General features: G+C 38.9%; 2 protein-coding genes across 3 annotated transcripts; one reads left to right on the top strand and one right to left on the bottom strand.

Moving 5' to 3' along the window:
• Nucleotides 1–2196: 2196 nt before the first annotated feature.
• CFL2 (cofilin 2) lies at nt 2197–7733 on the top strand. 2 transcript variants are annotated; one of them, XM_025870182.2, is made up of 4 exons: nt 2197–2351; nt 3445–3752; nt 3872–3948; nt 4029–7733. In XM_025870182.2, exons 1-4 carry the CDS (start codon nt 2349–2351, stop codon nt 4139–4141), a joined length of 501 nt encoding a protein of 166 aa, XP_025725967.1. In that variant the 5' UTR covers nt 2197–2348; the 3' UTR covers nt 4142–7733. The 2 variants fall into 2 exon arrangements, with proteins under 2 accessions (XP_025725967.1, XP_025725968.1); XM_025870183.2 differs by lacking the exon at nt 2197–2351 and adding an exon at nt 2458–2765.
• An 11767-nt stretch (nt 7734–19500) lies between these two features.
• On the bottom strand, nt 19501–19656 carry LOC141373235 (large ribosomal subunit protein eL39-like). Its single transcript, XM_073895068.1, has one exon. It carries the CDS (start codon nt 19654–19656, stop codon nt 19501–19503), a length of 156 nt encoding a protein of 51 aa, XP_073751169.1.
• Between the last annotated feature and the right edge of the window lie 360 nt (nt 19657–20016).

Below are 20016 nucleotides of genomic sequence, written 5' to 3'. Positions count from 1 at the left end.
AAGAAAGAAAGAAAGAAAGAAAGAAAGAAAGAAAGAAAGAAAGAAAGAGAAAATACACAGAAGGGCGCTTGGGTGGCTCAGTTAGTTAAGCGACTGCCTTTGGCTCAGGTCATGATCCTGGAGTCCTGGGATCGAGTCCCGCATCGGGCTCCCTGCTCAGCAGGGAGTCTGCTTCTCCCTCTGACCCTCTTCCCTCTCGTGCTCTCTCTCATTCTCTCTCTCAAATAAATAAAATCTTAAAAAAAATACACAGAAGCTGTGGACATAAAAACTAGGTCTACGTTTGCTGGGCAGTACCTAACATGGTTCATTTAAAATACATTAAATTCTGGGGTGCCTGGGTGGCTCAGTCATTAAGCATCTGCCTTCAGCTCAGGTCATGATCCCAGGCTTGTGGGATCAGGCCCCGCATCGGGCTCCCCACTCCACGGGAAGGCTGCTTCTCCCTCTCCCACTCCCCCTGCTTGTGTTCCCTCTCTCGCTGTGTCTCTCTCTGTCAAATACAGAAATTAAATCTTTAAAAAAATAAATAAAATACATTAAATTTTGGACACAAGGATTTATCACACAAATTAGGGCATAATCCCTCCTCATTATGACTTTCCATCCCTAAATTTACTTAATCCTGAGAAAATATACACACCATTTCCTGAGAAACACTGATATACTAGGAAACTGGATTTTAAAGCTGGAAAGGACTTTAAATATAATTTAATGAGAGCTTTTATTTTTAATGAGAGATAATTTAAAGATAATTTAGTGAGATGTCGGTGGGGTTGAAAGTCCTTCGAGGTTATAGAGATGGGGCAGTGCCAAGATTAATACCCAAGTCTCCTAACTCCCAGCCCAAACTTCTTGCCCATGTGCTGTACTTCTGGCTTAGTTTGTGTCAAGGTTTATCTGGACTTACTATTTTGTTCCCAACAGTTTTAGGCAATAACAAGTGTGCTTTTTTAGTGCAAATCTCTTTCACAAAATAAGTTTAACTATCAGAGCTTTAAATTTCTTTTACCAATTTTACAAATGAAGAAAGAAACAGTAAACATTCAGGAGAAAAGGTAGCATAAATCAACCCAAAATAATTAAACACTCTATTAAATCTTTCTTTCATTATAGATAAGTACATAAAGTGTTTCATTTATAATATTTTCAAATAAACTCATGAAGCGTTAAATCTTTGTGAAAATTTTCCTCAAAGTATAAAGTGACATTTTTCTTTTTTTTTTTTTAAGATTTTATTTGAGTGAGAGAGAAATCACGAGCAGGGGGAAAGGTAGAGGGAGAAGCAGACTCCCCGCTGAGCCAGGAGCCTGATGTGGGGCTGATCCCAGGACCCCAGGATCACGACCTGAGCCAAAGGCTGACTCTTAAACGACTGAGCCACCCAGACGCCCAAGTGGCATTTCTTCTGTGATAAATAGGATACATGTGTAAGTACCAAAAAGGTTTAGTTAGAGAAGAGGCTTGGCTCAGTTATGCGGGCTTTGCTAGAAGAGGTTGTGATTGCCAAGAAGGAGGAATCTCTACTCTTGGGTTCATTCGATATCAGCTGTCATAGCGGGGGCTTCACGAAGGAAAGAGTACATCCGTATCCTATTAAGTCTAACGTAAAAGGATATTACCAAGGGATGTTACTACCCAATTTTCCCCCTATTGTTATTATGTCAACCACAGATTCTGGGAAAGTGATTTTCCACTTCAGTTTATCATATTGCTTTTGCTGAGTAATTCAGTCAACTGGGGTAACCCCTATAGTATTTATTCTCATTTAACTGGAGGAAAAAAATCTAAACAATTCATGACGTCTCTTAACGTGGGTTTTCCAAAAAAAGAAAAAAACCAACTCAAAACGCTGGAATCCAGCCTCTTTCGATGGAAACCACAGGTGACTGACTAAAACAAAGACACCTTGGCGCACCGTTCCCCTCGCCGGCCCCCACGCTCTGGAGCAGCGCCCTCGGGGAGGCAGTGTGGAAGGGCCCCTCTGGGAGCCGAGCGCCCTCCCGGCCGGCTGACCAGTGGTGGTGCCCCGGGGCTGGAGGCGGCTGTGCCAGGCCCCCGGCCCCCAGCCACCAGGGCGAAGCCGCCGGGGTCGACTGGGCGCGCGGCGCCGGGGTCAGATCGAGGACGCGGGCGGGGCCGGGAGGCGGAAGGGCCGGCCCGGGGCGTGCCCACGTGACCGCCCCGCCTGCCGGCTGCAGCCCCCCAGCCGCCGCCGCCTCCGCCTCTCGGGCTGCAGCTCCCGACGTGCCCCGCACTCGCCGCTGCCCGCCGGCCCCTCCCTCTCCTCCTACCAGTGCCACAGAGCCGGAGTCCGAGCCGCCGCCGCAGCCACAGCCGCGGGCACTATGGTAAGGCGGGCGCGCCGCCCCGGGGGACCGAGGGCCGGGACGCGTCGAGCAAAAATCCCTGCGCGGCCCTGCAGGGCCCTGGGAGTGAGGCCGCCATTTTAACCTGATGTAGGCCTTAAAGGTGCGGGCTCCAGCGCCTGCGGCCCCGCTGCTCTCTTCTCCAGCCAGCTGGCGGGCCGGGCCTCCCGCCATCAGGCCGGGCCCTGCCGCTCTTCGGATTCCTGAGGGCGAGGAGGGCGCGGGTTGGGGGCCGGGGGCCCGGGGCCGGGGCCTAAGCCGGACAGGAGGCGTCTGGAGAGGTCGAGGCACTGGGAGCGGCGGCCAGGGGCGCGGGCGGGTCTGCGGGGCTCGTCCCGCGCATGCAGCGTTTGCGCGGGGCTTTCTTATTTTACTTAGCGCTCGCCTCTAAAATTGGTAAGTGCTCTAAAGCCCCGCCGAAGGCTTTCGGTTAAGGGTCTTGGTGGCCTATAATAAAACCCCTAAGAGGAGATTAAGGAGGGGAGAAAACGCTTCTTTAAAATGCTTTTTCGCCGTAAAAAGCTTTTACACTAGCTCCGTTAGTTTTGAAGTGTCTGCGTTTGAGCTGTGAGGCAATTATGTTGTAGCCGTGGGCGGTTTGGAGTTCACACTTGATTCTCTTTCCTTATGTGGAAACGGCACTGGCTAGGATGACTTTAAAGAAAAAAAAAATAGTAGAAGCTTTAACTGAAATCCAAAAGTGTTTTTTTAAGGCCTGCAGAGTTGACACAATACAGAAGGTATTTTTGCTGTTGCTCCTGAAGCTCTGACATCACCCAGTGAAATAGGAAACATTTCAGCGATGGGACAGCTTGTATTTGTCCTTTTCCCTCTACGTTCCATTTACTTCAACCTCCAAACCCCTTTAAAAAGAGTGAATGGGGAAGGATGAATTAGAATCCTTCGGTGCATCTCATATAACTGGTATTTAAAATGTGGCAAATCTGATTGGACTACTTGCGTGGTACGATGCAGTTTTTGATGTCCAGATTAAAGTGAATCCTCTCTAGGCAAACAGTAATTTTGGTTAAAACCGAAATACTTGTTCTGAATTACTGTTCTTTTTTTATTTCAGGCTTCTGGAGTTACAGTGAATGATGAAGTCATCAAAGTTTTTAATGATATGAAAGTAAGGAAATCTTCTACACAAGAGGAGATCAAAAAACGAAAGAAAGCAGTTCTCTTCTGTTTAAGCGATGACAAAAGACAAATAATTGTAGAGGAAGCAAAGCAGATCTTGGTGGGTGACATTGGTGATACTGTAGAGGACCCCTACACATCTTTTGTGAAGTTGCTACCTCTGAATGATTGCCGATATGCTTTGTACGATGCCACATACGAAACAAAAGAGTCTAAGAAAGAAGACCTAGTATTTATATTCTGGTGTGTAAAAACAAAAGAAAAAGTACTTTTAAAATGCAAGGATTATTATTAACATGGTCAGTTTTGCGTTTGTTTTTCTTTTAAGTGGGATTCAACAATTGTGTTTTTTTTTTCTGTAGGGCTCCTGAAAGTGCACCTTTAAAAAGCAAGATGATTTATGCTAGCTCTAAAGATGCCATTAAAAAGAAATTTACAGGTACAAACATGAAAAATTTTGTGCAGAGGAATTACTCTTTCTTAATTATAAGATAATGGGATAATGTTTTTCCTTTTTAGGTATTAAACATGAGTGGCAAGTAAATGGCTTGGATGATATAAAGGACCGTTCAACACTTGGAGAGAAATTGGGAGGCAACGTAGTAGTTTCACTTGAAGGAAAACCCTTATAAAATGACAGTCAAGTGCCATCCGGATCTTAAGGAGCTTCCATTTCTCCAGCTCAATCAGTTGAAATAGTATTAGGTGTTTGTTTTTTTGTTTTTTGTTTTTTTTTCTTTCTCTTCCCACTGGGTCCTTCCAATACAGTGAATGAAGGAAATATCATTCATGTAAGCAGCCTATCAGTGATTGCCATTAGACTGTTTAATACTGTTATTTTTATGTAGAACCCAAGGAATGCCTTCCCATCATATTTTAGCCAAAACAACTGGTTATATGCCTCCCTTGCAGCAAGCACTACAATGAAAGTGATTGTCAATGTGAATAGCTTAGAATACTGCAAAGGGTAAGCTGATTGAATGCCTTGAAAGTATTATCCACTGGGCAGATGGTGAACTTTATTCAGTATTATTATTTATAGTTGCACTTGATTGCAGTTCTGTGAGGCTCGAGCATTCATACACCTCACCTGCCTTGGCAAGCCTATTTTTGTGACATGGCAGCACAGATATAACACTATGCATTGAAAGCACTTTTTTTGTAATGAGTTTAACCCCCTACCCCTCCAAAAGGATTGCCAATTAAGTTTTGTTAACTGTGTCATCAACTTATCCTAGTACCTCAGTATTCATTCCTGTTACCTGCATATCTTAAAAGAAATAGCTGTTACTAATGCCTTTTTGTTTTCCATTGAGTGTACACTACTGAATAAGTGTAGGAGTTTACGTTTACCGTGTAAGTTTTGCAACACTAAAAATATTTTGAATATCAGTCATGATGGCAATTTCTGTATAAAAGAGCCTTAAATGGAACATTGCTTTTGAGATCAAACTCCCCACCCTCACAATAATGGCCACGTTGCAATAAAAATTGTGGCATATTACAGAACGTTGCCTTGTTTTCCTTGGACATTTTGCAAAATGTTATGTGAAGCAAATTTTAGGGTAAACAGCTATTACTAATCTTTGCACTGGTCATTTACGAATTTTTTTGTACAACATTCATGCATGATATTTTCCAGTTTGTTGAGTTTAAAAAATATTCTAAAGCCAATTAATAGAAAATATTGTTATAGAGGGATACTTTTGTAAGCATTAGTTTATTTATTTCCTTATATGTTAATATGAAGATCAGAAGTTATTTTTTGCACTTTGACATAAATATTCTTCAATACCAGGTTTGTTCTCTGGGTAAATTAGGGTAGTTATTTTTTAATTCACGTTTACATTTCTGAGTAATTGAGTAGTAGAAGCAGGGAGCTCTTACTGCATATTTGGTCATAATGAAAATAATTTATAAAATGTCCTTCAAAAGTTAATACTTCTCATGTTTAGGAACTTTTATTTCAGCTATTCTTTATTTTGCAAATTGGAAAAAAAAATGATGTAGCAGTCTTAAACATTAGTAGTGGGATTTGGCTGTGGTCCAGAGTGCTCTCCTTATAGAGAATTTGATCTGCTCAGTGTGAGCAGTTTGCTGTTAGCCAGAGCTATTTATGGCAAACACATGCTTTTGTATCTTGTCATAGTTATCCACAAATGGCAAAACTGGACTTGATTCTACTGGTATGCAAAACAGGCATGCTAGTAAGCAGTCAATCGTGGCTTAGAACTTAACCCCATAGCTCTCAAGAGTGCTCTTCTCAGAAAACAGGAAACAAAAACTCTCCCTTTTTTTTAAATGTGTGAAAGTGATTTGAGTATAATTAGATATTTTCCCATATTTTCAGAAGATTTTTTCAGGTGGAAACAGAGGAGTTAAATGTCTAGGCTTCCATTTAAAATTATATGAATGGCTTGGGATCTTTTGCACTGAGCCATCTTATTTCAGGCTTCCAGCTGTCCCTGTGAGTTATCCTGGACGTTTGTCATGGCTTTTTGGTAAGGCTAAACTCATAAGGAAAGTATGACAATAATGACATACACTAAACCCGATGTATAACTGATTCTTATACCATGGAATTTTTCATCATTTTCCTTGTTCTAAAAAATAAGGGACTCTTAAGTTATGTAGTATCTTTATTTTTATAGCTGATTTATCAGCTTTCTTATATGCCTCATATAATAGTTTCAGAGATCAAATGTTGCTTTAAACTGTGGTACTTTGATTTGTTCAATTGACAGAACTGATACTAAGCTCATTTTTGAAATACATCTTTGTGCATAACGCCAAAAATAATGATACAAGTAATGGTTCACATGTTACTTGAGACTAATTTGGCATTTGAAGTGATCATTTTATTTCACATTCATTTACAATGAAACAATGTTCCAGTTAGCTTTAAAAGGTATACGGTGCTAATTAGTAAAATATTGCCCTCAATATTTTACTGCTAGCTTGCAAAATTAAAGTGTTTAAAAAAATAAAATGTATGAAAATATATAAAGCTGTTGAGATGTGTTCACTTATATTTCAGAACATTAAAATTTTAAAAACTAATGTTGCAGATCAAAGAGGCACCATTATCTTTAGTCTTTTTTAGGATTTTAGTTGGTATACTTTGTCATTTGCAGATAACAGTATTCTTTGAAAATTTGTAACTTACAGCGATTTTAACATTTTCAGACAAATGGGAACAGTTGGCATTTGTCCCAAACTGGCTATCATCAGCTGTTGTTTTCAATCATTATCTAAAATAATGTGCCAGCATTGTGTATTTAATGTCCCTTTTTAGTAGATTGAAAGAAAAGCCTCATATGTTTGAGTATCCTGATATAGATCCTTTGTAGCAGCTAGTTTATGAAATCTAGCAAATGAGTTTTGGGAGAAAATCATTTTAAGTGTTTCCTTATTGAGGAATAATCTCAGTAATGGTCAATCATAGAAGGGTTGGGAACACCCTTCATTAGATTTGCCACTCTGAAAAAATAATCTGGTTCTGCTCTTCATAGGTCCTATTTTTGCTTGTACAGTTAATAATAGTTTGAGATCCAAACAAACATGAATATTAATTTTTCTATGAATATTAAAACTATTAGAGATGTGCAGGCAGGCTCCAATGAATATTGCTTTTTCAGACAGCTTGAATTTACACGTTCCATGTCTCATGTCAGCCAATAAAGAAGTCTGAGGCTTTTCTTTTGCTCTAGAACATCCAAATTGCTTTTTTCCATGTAGAATTGGGAGTCATCCCTCCACTTCAATTTCTTGTCTTAAAGCAGTTGGGCAAATTATTCTTTCTGAGCCTCAGTTTCGTTTCTTTTAATAATATAAGAATAATATTCATCATACCTCATTGTAGAGGATCAACTATGGAAATTATTTTTGGAAAACAAAAATGCTATGTAAGCAATTGGTTAAACCATTCTACGTGTAAATAGATAACCATGTTAAAAATAAGATTTATTATAAGTCTGAACCTCTTCATTTTTGTAATTATTCCACTTCATCTCACAGTTTAAGGACAAATTAGCTGGAATGTGGCATTGGTTTTTCAGAATGTAGTAAAGTGTAGCCTCTGAGTTGATGTTCGTGACTGCTCTTAATCTTTTGAGTGTAGTTTTCTTTTTCATGTATGACCGATCCATTAACTACTCTTTTCCCCCAAATAATTTTGAAGTAAAAAATGAAAGGAAATAAAGCTAGAGAAATATTGGTATGGAATACTTGTCATGAGTCATGATCCAGGTTGTTGAAAACCTATGACTGTTTATTACTAATATCCTAAATTTATATAGTCCTTTGTATTTGTCAAGACACCTGAAATTCATCTAATCCCCTTAGGTCCTCTTAACCAGCTAACCATATTCCTCTGCTACACATGAAGAAACTGAAGTCTGGAGAGGTTAAGGGACAGCTCAGCTATTGAGTAGCAAAGCTGATTCCGGTCCAGTATACTTTTCACTCTGCATTTATGTAACATACAGTGAGTTACTAATTTTCTGTTTTTTAAAAATGGAGTAATCTGATTTTTTTCAACAGGACATAATTATTCAGTATGTTTTCAAAGTAGTGTCTCAAGAATATTTGAAAAATAGTCTTGGAATTTTTGTTTCCTAAGGAAGCCCATGGTCATAAAAGTCTGAAATAATTTTACACTTCAAAGGTTTTCTTAGATGTTTCAGTATTGTAAGTTTATGGAATTGTGGAAACCGTAAGGATTGGATAAACACATTGTCCAGAAAGCTGATACCTCTTGTTTAAAAAAAAAAAAATTTAAGATTTTATTTTTAAGTAATCTCTACACCCAACATGGGGCTCAAACTCACTACCCTGAGTTCAAGAGTCAGATGCTCTACTGACTGAGCCAGCCAGACACCCCAAGGCTGATACCTCTTATTCTTTTTCCAAAACTTGGATATCTCCCTCCCTATGCTCCTCTACCCATCTTTCTAAGGAGAGATAGTATGGTGTATCATAGTGGTTCAGTACTAGAACTTTGGTATCAGACTGCTTGGGTTGTTCACATACTGGTCTTTAACACTGACTAATTGAGTGATCTTAGGAAAATCGACCTCTCAGAGCCTTAGTTCATGTATGATTATACTCTGTCTCATAAGATTTGAGGATAAATGAAAGCACCTTGCGTAGTTACTGGCACATAGAAAGTATTTTGTAGAATGATCCTAAAATTTGCAGCCCAAACCAGGACATTTCTTGAGAGTAAAAGGGAGAGTTTTAATAATTATGCCAGGACAATAGGCTTAAGTTGCAACAGTCTCCAGCAAACCAGATGTCATACTATCAAAAAGTAGGCTGATGTCAAAATGTAATACTTAAATAGAGGAAATTGCATGAAAGACTCAAAGTCATTAATTAAATTTTTTTTTAAGATTTTATTTATTTATTTGACAGAGAGTGAGAACAGGAACACAAGCAGGGGGAGTGGGAGAAGGAGAAGCAGGCTTCCCGCGGAGCAGGGAGCCCAATGTGGGGCTCCATCCCAGGACCCTGGGATCATGACCTGAGCCAAAGGCAGCTGCTTAACGAATGAGCCACCCAGGTGCCCCTAATTTCAATTTTATAAGGTAGTAGTATGCTGACTAAGATTCTCCTGAAGTATATGGTTACTTGCAAGTAATTAGCCTCAGAACAGTCAACTTTGGATTTTTTTATGCTTTTTTTTTTTTGGTAACTATTTTTCTTTTTTCTTTTTTTTAAATTGAGAGAGAAGCAGAGGAGGGGCAGAGGGAGAGGGAGAGAGACAATAAGCAGGCTCCACACCAGGTGCGGAGCCCAACGCAGGGCATGATCTCACAACCCTGAGATCATGACCTGAGCTGAAATCAAGAGTCAGCCACTTAACCGACTAAACCACCTAACCGACTAAACCACCCAGGTGCCCCTTTAGCTTTCCTTTTGACTTTAAAACTTGTAAACTCTCAGATACTGCATTCTGCTATTAACACTATCCTTTACTTATACCAGCTTCTCTTAATGCTTTTCATCTCCTGTGGACTTGGAAAGCCAGTTTATTTGAATTGTGTGTAAGAAAGTGAATAGGCTGATTGTGGGCTTGAGAGCAAAATGCCTGAGTGTATGAACCTTCTAACATTTCTTTTGGCTGTTTAAAGAACTTTGATGTACTTTCTGGGTTTTTGGTATATATATATATTTTTGTTTGTTTAAAGATTTTATTTATTTATTTATTTGACAGAGAGACAGTAAGAGAGGGAAATACAAGCAGGGGGAGTGGGAGAGGGAGAAGCAGGCTTCCCCCTGAGCAGGGAGCCCGATGTGGGGCTCCATCTCAGGACCCTGGGATTATGACCTGAGCCGAAGGCAGACGCTTAACGACTGAGCCATCCAGGCGCCCCTGGGTTTTTGGTATTTTAATAAGTATGTAAGATAACCGAGCTGTAGATAAAAGAGGCATGGCATCACTGTATCCCTGTGAGGTGTCGAAAATTCATTAATATTTTTTTAAAGACATTTATTTATTTGAGAGCATGAGTGGGAGGGGCAGAGGGAAAGAGAGAGAGAGAGAATCCCAAGCAGACTCCGCTGAGAGCAGAGCCCGATGCAGGACTCAATCTCACAACCCTGAGATCATGACCAAGAGTTAGAAGCTTAATGGACTGCACCACCAGGCGCCCCTGTCATTAATATTTTAAAAGGTCATTTTTGTCTTTGACAATACTTGTTTCATTAAAGGCACACAAATGAATTTGTTCCCGTTAAGAGAAAAGGTTTATTCTGGGATTATTGAAACAATGGAATATGAGAACAGGCACTTGATAAGCAAAGTAATCTTTAAAAAACGTAAATGCCAGTTGATTTTTTTTAGCTTATTAGGTTTTTCTTACATGTTCCCTAGATGTGTTCACTTGGAAGTAGCTTTGATTACTCTTCATCTAGATATATAAAAACTTCCATTTACTCTTGAGTTCTGACAGCTAATTTGATTATGTGTACACAGTGGTTTAGTAGTTTATTTGGCATAACATGAAAGTTTAGAACAGATAACATGAAAATTTGGAACAGATTTTTGTTCAAATGTATAATTTTTATTTATTTTTTGTTTAAAGATTTTATTTATTTGACAGAGACAGTGAGAGAGGGAACACAAGCAGGGGGAGTGGGAGAGGGAGAAGCAGGCTTCCTGCTGAGCAGGGAGCCTGATGTGGGGCTCCATCCCAGGACCCTGGGATCATGACCTGAGCTGAAGGCAGATGCTTAACGACTGAGCCACCCAGGTGCCCCTCAAATGTATAATTTTCTAACATGAAAAAGCACTTAATGGTACTATCTTCTTGTACTTTTTCCTCATTTTATATATTCTTAATGGTGGAATTTCAAATATTTCCTTTGGGAAGTTGATAGTTACTGAGTGAATCACAAAATTCCTGGGCATATGTCCCATAGTTTCTATGTGTTTCTGTGAGCTGATGAGGCCTTTTTTTATTAGCAGCAAACTAAATCACCAGATAAAAAAAGTCAGTTCCCAAATTGGCATAATTAGTTTTATCAAAGGTAAAAATGGCAAAAGAGTACTTTGTTCTAGAGATCATAAAACTTTGCTATACCATACAAGGAATAAGATATGAAAGAGTTGTAGACTTCATGAAATAAATGTAAAAGTATTTTATGTGAAGATTAATGTGTAAACCTTTTGTGTATAAAAAAAGCTATGGATCAGGGATGCCTGGCTGACTCAGTTGGTGGAGTGTGTAACTTGATCTTGGGGTTGTAGGTTCAAGCCCCACACTGATGTAGAAATTACTTAAAAATAAAATCTTAAAAATAAAAAAACCAAAACTGTGGGGCACCCGTGGCTCAATTGGTTAAGCGTCTGACTCGATTTCAGCTCAGGTCATGGTCTCAGGGTTGTTAGATCACCTAGTGTTGGGCTCTGTGCTGGATGGAGAGTCTGCTTGAGATTCTCTCCCTCTGCCCCTCCCCTGTGTGCTCTCTCTCTAAAATAAATAAATCTTTTAAAAAAATAATAAAAAATAAAGCTATGGATCAAAGAACTAGAAAGAAAGAGTGACAATCCCTTTACTCATTACTGCTTATTGATAATTGTTTTATGAACAGAAGCATAGTTTCTTTATAGTTTCCATTTCAAAAAGTCATTTACATGAGGGGAATGGGGAACTAACAAAACTTGGTGTTAGTAATTTTCCTAATTTGCAATATATTTAGGTTTTAGAATGTATCTGGGTTTTTCAGGCCTTGGTTTTAAAAGCAAAATTGTTGATTTACAGTTTTTAATACTACTGCATATTGAGTCATGTATACATTTTGAATAATTGCTGCATTAGAATTAAATTTGGTATGAGGTTGATTTAGCAGTATTTACCTCCTAATTTTGGCTTTGTTTTTATCTACCTGCTAAAGAAAAATGCCTTGTAGTTATCACTGAATAGCAATTTTTAATAAATACCAGGTGATTGAATTAGATAGATAATCTTGTGTCCTGGCTATAGAAAAAAGTTTTGGGATTAGTTGAAGTGTCATTCAGTGTGATTGCCACTGCAAAAAAAGATTTTCTTCTCTGAGCTGGATATTTTATTTCATTCAGATTTTCTCTTGGCAATATGTAAAATAATGAATAGAATTCTAAAAAACGAGCCTTAGGTAAAACAGAAACTCTAATGACATTCTCATAGAAAAACCCTAAAAAATGGGCTAGGCTAACATAAGTTGACACTTTTCTGCATAACTTTTTAAAATGATTATATTTTTATTTCAAAAATAATGTGTTTAGTGTGGAATCTGCGAAATACAGAAAAGAGCAAAGTTAAATCGAGCAAATTTTAAATATTGCAGATAAAATTATTTGTTAAGCTATTATGACTAATACGGAGATATCTGTAGCTAAAACTAGTTTTTAAGTCATTCGTGTGTGCTGGTAAAAGGGAAGACTTTATCTTTCAATATTGTTTGTGTAAATTCCTTAGTATTTTTTACCCCAGAAAGAGAACTTTGTTGTGTCTGTAGTCACAGAGGAGCAGATTTGGATCTAGAAAATTATGCATCCCACCTACCTGAATGCTTGCTGTATGACTTGGTGCAGTCTACCGTAAATATTTGAAGCCACAGAATTTCCCTGTATTTTTTATGCCATTTAGTTTGGTTTCATTGGGACTTGATTATAGGCACCCCTTACATAACTTTCATATAGTTTCCAATATATCAGGACTCTACTTTTCTCCTGGTATGTGTATGATAAGGGTGAATAAATACTAGTTCCTAGTACACAGTGTAAATAAACTATCCTTTACTTTGTATTCTGCTAAAAGACTTAAGATAAAACATAATGTATGTATTTTGCACTAAGCCAGAAGCTATCTATATTTAAGCATTTGTGTTCTGTGTGCTATTCCAAGAAGGTCTGGTAATCCTTGTGATTAAAGAAACGTAAGATTTATGTTTGCTGTGGAGAAACATCATCATCCTGGCCACTATGAATCATTCTGGAAACATCCCATCTCTGTTTCCCAATTACTCAGATCATTAGATCAAATTTAGTTCAATTCAACAAACATGAAGCGCCTTTCCCGGTCTCAGAAAGTCTACGGTGATACAGGAAAGGCAAGCATTTAAACAATTACAATGCCATGTGATAAGTATGATGATATGTTACAAGACATAGAAGAGGGATGATTAACATTGAAGTTGGATGGGCTTCAAGAAGGCTTTATAGAAGTAATGTGTGAGCTAGGTTGTGAAGTGTGATAGAGTTGACCAGAACTCAGTGTGAGAGGATTGCTCTGGGGAAAGGAAAAACCTTGCAGAGGCCCTGCAAATAGTTCCTCACAGCTGCTTAGTTTAGCCTGAAGCCCTGTGATGAGAGAAGTGCAGGAGAGGTGAGTGTGAGCCATATCATTGAGGGCCATGGATACTGTGCTAACGAACATGAAACCTGTGCCTGATAAGGAGCCAGTGCAGGGTTTTAAGCAGAGGAGTGTCATGATCTTTCTGAAACCCAAGTCTGATCGTTTTATGACCATGTTGAGAATGTATGGGAGGGTGAGGAAATTGGAGGCAGTTAGGAGGCCTGAATTAAGGCAGTGGCAAATGCACTTGGGATGAGTGTATTTAAGAGGTATGTAGAAATGACAGGACTTGATTGATTTCCAAATTAAAGGTTAATTAATGGTTAAAAAAATTAACCACTATTTGGAAATTGTTAGCTATATTTTTAGTATTATTGACATTTAAGATCATTTAAACATCAGATTGGCTCAGAAGAGACTTAAGAAATTTGTAAATGTGGAAGGAAAAAATATTAACACCTTTTTAATGAAAGTAGCATTTTGAAATAAACCATTGGTTAAAAAGTCAGAGTTCTGCTACTTGAATTTAGATTTACAAACCTGATTTGCAGTAATGTTCATAAAACAATGGTTTCAATAGATAAGAAAAAATTAAAACTACCATAGGTATAAATAACATCTTTGAAGTAGAATTTATCTTATAGTTTTAAAAATCATGGCTGAATTCCTGAATCAAAAAGAATTTAGCAATATTCATATAATCTGGTCATTAGAGAAAGCCTGTCCCACTCTGCTGGTGATAGAAAATGGAATTTTCAGATTATCTGAAAGATCACTTTTTATTAAGGAAGATTTTTAATTCTTACTAGTAAATAAAAGCTATTTATAAGCATATATCTTAATTCCTTTCACAAAATATTATCCAGAACCAAAGATTCCTCTTTTTTCAGCACCTTGTAATAAACATTGCTTAACCATATTGGTTTTTATTTTTGCTTTTATGGTAAATAAGTTCACTTTTGTGAAGGGCCTTATACACATCAGGAAACATTTATTGAATGTCTATTTGTAGAACACTGTTCTCGCCATCCTGAGAAATAAACTTCTCAAGGGCACTTTTATAATCCAGTTGGCAAGACAAAATAGACCTGTGAACTAATAAGTATTCAGTGATAAACAATTGAATAAGCATTGAGGGAATACAGGAAAAAAGAATTAAAAGAGAAAAAATTTCATAGAAGTGTGCTTTAAATAGCATTTAGAGAAGAATGTTTTTTTTAAAAAATCAAGACATTTTCCCCTCAAATACAGAATTATTTGAAATGAGATTCCAACAGCCTCTTTCTTCACTGAATATCTCTTTAAAATAACAAAAAGGGCCTTTTTATCACCACTTCCATTACATCCTTTTGGAGAAGGATTAGGGCCAAAGTAGAGAACTTACTCTGGGAGTTATGTGTTCCATGTGGGTAATTCTCACAGAACCCTGAGTTTCTACAGGGGTTCTTAGCCTCTTGCACCATGGATCCCTACTTAGGATGTTTTAAAATTTATATATACGTATGTATTTATATATATAAAATATACCCATCAAAAATGATACCTTAATATATATGCTTCTTTATTAACACATTATATAAGTGTCTAGTGGCAATATATTAACTACCATAATATGTAGTGATGAATGTAAATGATACTTTGAGATCTGCGATAACATAATATGACTTGAATGTGTGATTTCTATTGGTGACGAACCTATAAGTACTGCTGATAGTACTGTGGTTTATGGTCTATATTCATAATTTTTTTTTTGGTCTATATTCATAGTTTAAGGAAGTAATAGATTTCAAGTAGTGGTTAGTTAAAATAAAGATGTAATTTTTCAGGGCACCTGGGTGGCTCAGTAGTTAAGTGTCTGCCTTTGGCTCAGGTCATGATCCCAGGGTCCTGAGATTGAGCCCCCTGGGCTGGCTCCCTGCTCAGTGGGGAATCTGCTTCTCACTCTCCCTCTGCCCCTCCCCTCCGCTCGTGCTCTCTCTCACGCACTCTCTCTTTTTCTCAAATAAAATCTTTTTTTAAAAAAAGATGTAATTTTTCATAGATCCCCTGAATTCTTTCCATGGATCCCTTGGGCATCCAAAGACCCCAAGTTAAAAAACCCTATGGTAGGGGTTCCTGGCTGGCTCAGTCAGTAGAACATATGACTCTTGATCTCAGGGTTGTGAGCTCAAGCCCCATGTTGGGCATGTAACCTACTTTAAAAAAAAAGAGAAAGAAAAGCTACCTTGTGGTTTAGCTATTACCTGAGAGCCCCAAGAAGTAAAGGTCTAAATGAATAGGGCTCACATCCATTTCAGAGAAACTTTTGTTTTGTATATTATAGTTTCCTATACGATTTCATTTGGAATAAAAATGGTTTCTGGGGCTTAAGTAATACATAATTTTTGAAAATAATTGTAAAAGAAAAAAGATTCTCTGTTTATCTTGCTTTTTTAACTTAAACTGATTTCTTTTGTAAATATTCTAAGTACATTAGTGTACCATCAAGTTTATAACCCTGGAAATAGATATTTAGATGTCAACAGTGTATAGTCGAAACCATGGAACATCAGTAAGATTGCCCAGCAGTAATCTGTGTGAGTGTAACTTGAGAAGAGAAACAGGCCAACGAGTAGGCAGAAGAGAAGCCTGGACAGAAAGGAGGAGTTGTCGGCAAGGTGGGAGAACACAACTTCCGTAATGTTACAGAAACAAAGGGTGTCAAATGCTGGAGATGTCACATACCATGAGGACATAAAAGAATCCACCAAACTTGGCCATAAGGAGGTCAGTGACATTTCCTGTGGCATTTTCAGCAGAGTGGGGAGGGCTGATGCCAGTTTGAAATGGCTTGAAGACTGAACATGTGATGAAGTGGAAACAGTATGGTATAGACCAGTGCTTTTCGAATGTCTGTGGTGAAGCACAGTATCTGTAATTTCTAATCTGACAGCAGTCCTGCTGTGCATGACTAGTATGTCGCTTGCACCAGGTGCAAGGTACCCTGAGAGTTGGATGACAACCTAACTGGTCTACACTCTGTTCAACAAGACAAGTACACTGATGACAGGCTTGGAGGTCATGGCCATGTCAAATTCCTATAAAAGTTTCTAAATGTTCATTCTTAATTCTGTACAGAAGTAGAGGTATAGATTATTTTTTTTATACATTTTATTTGAGAGAGTGTGTACAAGTGGGGGGGAGGGGCAGAGTGAGGGAGAGGGAGAACCAGACTCCTTGCTGAGCAGGGACCCCCCCCCCCCCCCCCCCACGGCTGGATCCCAGGACCCCAGGATTGTGACCTGAGCTGAAGGCAAATGCTTAACCACCTGAACCACCCAGGGCACCCCTACATTATTCTTTCAAAAAGTTATCTGTCAAGGAAGAAAAAGACTAGTCAGTACTCTGTGGAGCCTTACAGAGTTGGGAGAAAGGTTTCTACCCATATTATTTCTTGCAACTTTCTCCTCTGAATATTTCCTGATGTTCTTCATGCTTCACATTCTTTTAACCCCTATTTTGGATCTCCAGCCCCTAAAATAGTTCCTGGTATATAGAAAGCATTTAAATTAAAAGGTTGTTGAACAAGAGAATGAACTTTCATGTCAACTGTGGAGGATCCAAGCAGTCCTGTGCTTCCGCATTTTACAGTAGTATATCCTGCCTCATTTAATCTCTGGATATTTATTTTGCCTGTAGTCAGGGAATTATCAGGGAGGCTAATAATCTTCATGGTCTTTGAGTGCATTAAAACGTTATGTCATCTTGGGGCACCTGGGTGGCTCAGTTGGTTAAGCGACTGCCTTCGGCTCAGGTCATGATCCTGGAGTCCCTGGATCGAGTCCCGCATCGGGCTCCCCGCTCAGCGGGGAGTCTGCTTCTCCCTCTGACCCTCCCCCCTCTCATGTGCTCTCTCTCTCTCATTCTCTCTGTCTCAAATAAATAAAATCTTTAAAAAAAAAAAACGTATGTCATCTTTAAAGATGACATCACTGACTTTTACTTAGTAGAACCTGTGTTTTGAGAGTCTTCCCTCCCCCTCAAAATTGGTATTGGATTTCCTTCTTGCATTGCGTTCCCTTCCCTCTTTAAGGGCATACATTAACAGAAGATGACAGGTTTAGGACCATACCATGGCCACAGAGGAAAGAGAACTAAGTTGACCTGCACAGAGCTCAAACCCGAAGATAATATTTTGCATAAAAAAGCTCTGGTCTTTTATAAATCCCTTCACTTTCCTCTTTCTCTAATTGGATGGATTTTCAACGATCCCTCTTATTTTTTCATCTAAAGCCTTGCCCCTAGTCCCCACAGTGGAACTCAAATCTGTACCTGGGAAAATGAGAATTCTAATACAAAATGTGGGCAAGATGATTAGGAGCCAAAGAAAAGCAGACAATTTCATTCATTCATACAGAAGACGTTTACTACATGCTTAGTATGTGCCAGACACAGCCCTGAGTACCACGTATGCAGTTGCCATCCAGGAAGGTGTAGAACTAAGGTCTAGTTGGCTGTAGCAGGCTAGACTTCTTTTTAAATACTCAGCTAGACTGGTTTCCTATGGTAGCTGGAAGGCTTTTCGCAGTGTGTACTACTTAAATACAGTTCTAGTACATTCTACACTAGATTGTTAATCAGGCATTGTTTAACAAAGATAAGGAAGAAGCAGGAAAATCCCAGCTGTGTACATGTGTATGGTTTTGGGAGAGGGGAGTAAAGAGGGAGGTGATTAAATGGGAACTGTCAGTACTTTTGGAAATATGTGGTAGTTCAATTTATAGCTTAGTAAGAGTTATTAGGACTTTTTGTCCAGTTCTGGGATGAGGAATACCTTAACTCTTTAGTTGTAAATCTCACTCTCCATCCGGCCCTTAGCATGAAGTGCACAATCTGTAGGAAAGTATATTGCCAGTATTAGAGCCAGTGACTGTTAAAGTGTGTGGCTCGCATGTATTTGTTCATCTTTTTGTTCATTCACTCACTCGTTCAAAAACAATTAAATGGGGGTGCCTGGGTGGCTCAGTCATTAAGCGTCTGCCTCTGGCTGAGGTCCTGATCCCAGGCTCATGGGATCGATTCCCACATCCGGCTTCCTGCTCAGTGGGAAAAGGGAAGCCTGCTTCTCCTTCTCCCACTCCCCCTGCTTGTGTTCCCTCTCTTGCTGTGTCTCTGTCAAATAAATAAAAAGAAACCTAAAAAAAAACCCCAGCAATTGAGTGAACACATTCTATGTTTAGCATCCTTTACTGCCCTACAGGAGCTGGGCTGAGAAGAGAAGAGAAGAAATATATGTAAATAGCCATAACACAAGGTGGGAAGTGTTCTGTGCTGGACCTAGAAAATACATGATTAATTCCACTAATCTTGCTGTAAAAATAGCCCAGGGCCATTCAGATATACCACATGGATAGAGGGGAAGTCTGCTTGTTTTGCACACTGACAAATTGTCATCTTATTGATCCACTTTATGTCAGAGGATTGAGCTAGAGCAGTTTGGGGAATAGTAAATAATACCACTTTGGCATAAAAAGCTATGTCAAAATTGGACTTTTTTAGCATATTAATTTCTCACATGCAGTTACATAATTCTTTTTTTTTAAGATTTTATTTATTTATTTATTTATTTATTTATTTATTTCAAAGATTTTTATTTGACAGAGACAGCGAGAGAGGGAACTCAAGCTAGGGGGAGTGGGAAAAGATTTTATTTATTTATTTGAGAGAGAGAGAGCACGAGCCAGGGGAGGGGCAAGCAGATACCCTGCTCAGTGGGGAGCTTGATCACAGGACCCTGAGATCATGACCTACGCCTAAGGCACTGAGCCACCCAGGCACCCTCTAGCCACACTTTACATACTTGGTTGTCAAGGGACATTTCTATCACTGCAGAAAGTTCTGACAGTGCTATGCATGATCTGACAGGTGGGGGAATTCTGTACTTCACAAATCAGAAACACAACAGCAGTAGAGCCAAAAGGTCTCACATTTATTACCGAACCAACCTACTGGTACAGAGGCATAGTCACAGAGAAAAATCATTTCAATGATAAGACAAGTCTATGGCCAGGTAGGAAGGATGTTCACAGAATGAGAGAACACATGATCTTCACGCAGTTTAATTAAAGACGTGTGCCAGTTAAGTGTGTCATCTCATGATGTGTGACGCCTTATAGACCCAGCTTGGTTCTTCTCCAGTGCCTCCTCTTGGAGTTGTACCTGATTTTATTACCGGTTTTCATCCGAATCCACTGGGGAATGGGACGATTCTGCTTTTGTTTCTTGGCCAGGAATCGCTTGATTCTGAAAGTCTTGTGAAAAGACATGGCGAGAAGCAGTCAGCTACGCAGAGCAGGATGGCGGCGAAAAAGAGAAAGCTAGTTACATAATTCTTAAAGCATCTTCTATAAATGCATATTAAAACACAAAAGATACATCTACTCTAGCAGGCAAAATTACATGGTGGAAAAGCCTGGCTTTTACAGTCATGTGTCATCAGAATATCTGCTCCTTTATTAGGTGCATGACCTTGGGCAAAGTATGAACTTTTGTGGGCCTCAGAGTCCTCATCTGAAAAATGGGAATACTACCAAACTCTAAGGTTGTTGGATAATCCATCATCATCATCATCATCATAATAGCTAACATTTATTGAGAATTTACTATGGGCACTTCACATGGATTAT

This window comes from Callorhinus ursinus, unplaced genomic scaffold (assembly GCF_003265705.2).
Source record: "Callorhinus ursinus isolate GAN/ISIS: 27379988/994484 unplaced genomic scaffold, GSC_fseal_2.0 scaffold8, whole genome shotgun sequence".
Lineage (NCBI taxonomy): Eukaryota > Metazoa > Chordata > Mammalia > Carnivora > Otariidae > Callorhinus > Callorhinus ursinus.
The sequence above is the reverse complement of the archived record's forward strand: the minus strand, read 5'-3'. Positions and strand labels throughout refer to the sequence as shown.

Excerpts from the sequence above, each read along its gene's own strand:
- LOC141373235 (XM_073895068.1), bottom strand. The coding sequence starts at position 19,656 with ATGTCTTTTCACAAGACTTTCAGAATCAAGCGATTCCTGGCCAAGAAA.
- CFL2 (XM_025870182.2), top strand. Across the intron at positions 3,753-3,871 it reads GACCTAGTATTTATATTCTG|GGCTCCTGAAAGTGCACCTT; the intron begins GTGTGTAAAAAC and ends TTTTTTCTGTAG. Across the intron at positions 3,949-4,028 it reads CATTAAAAAGAAATTTACAG|GTATTAAACATGAGTGGCAA; the intron begins GTACAAACATGA and ends TTTCCTTTTTAG.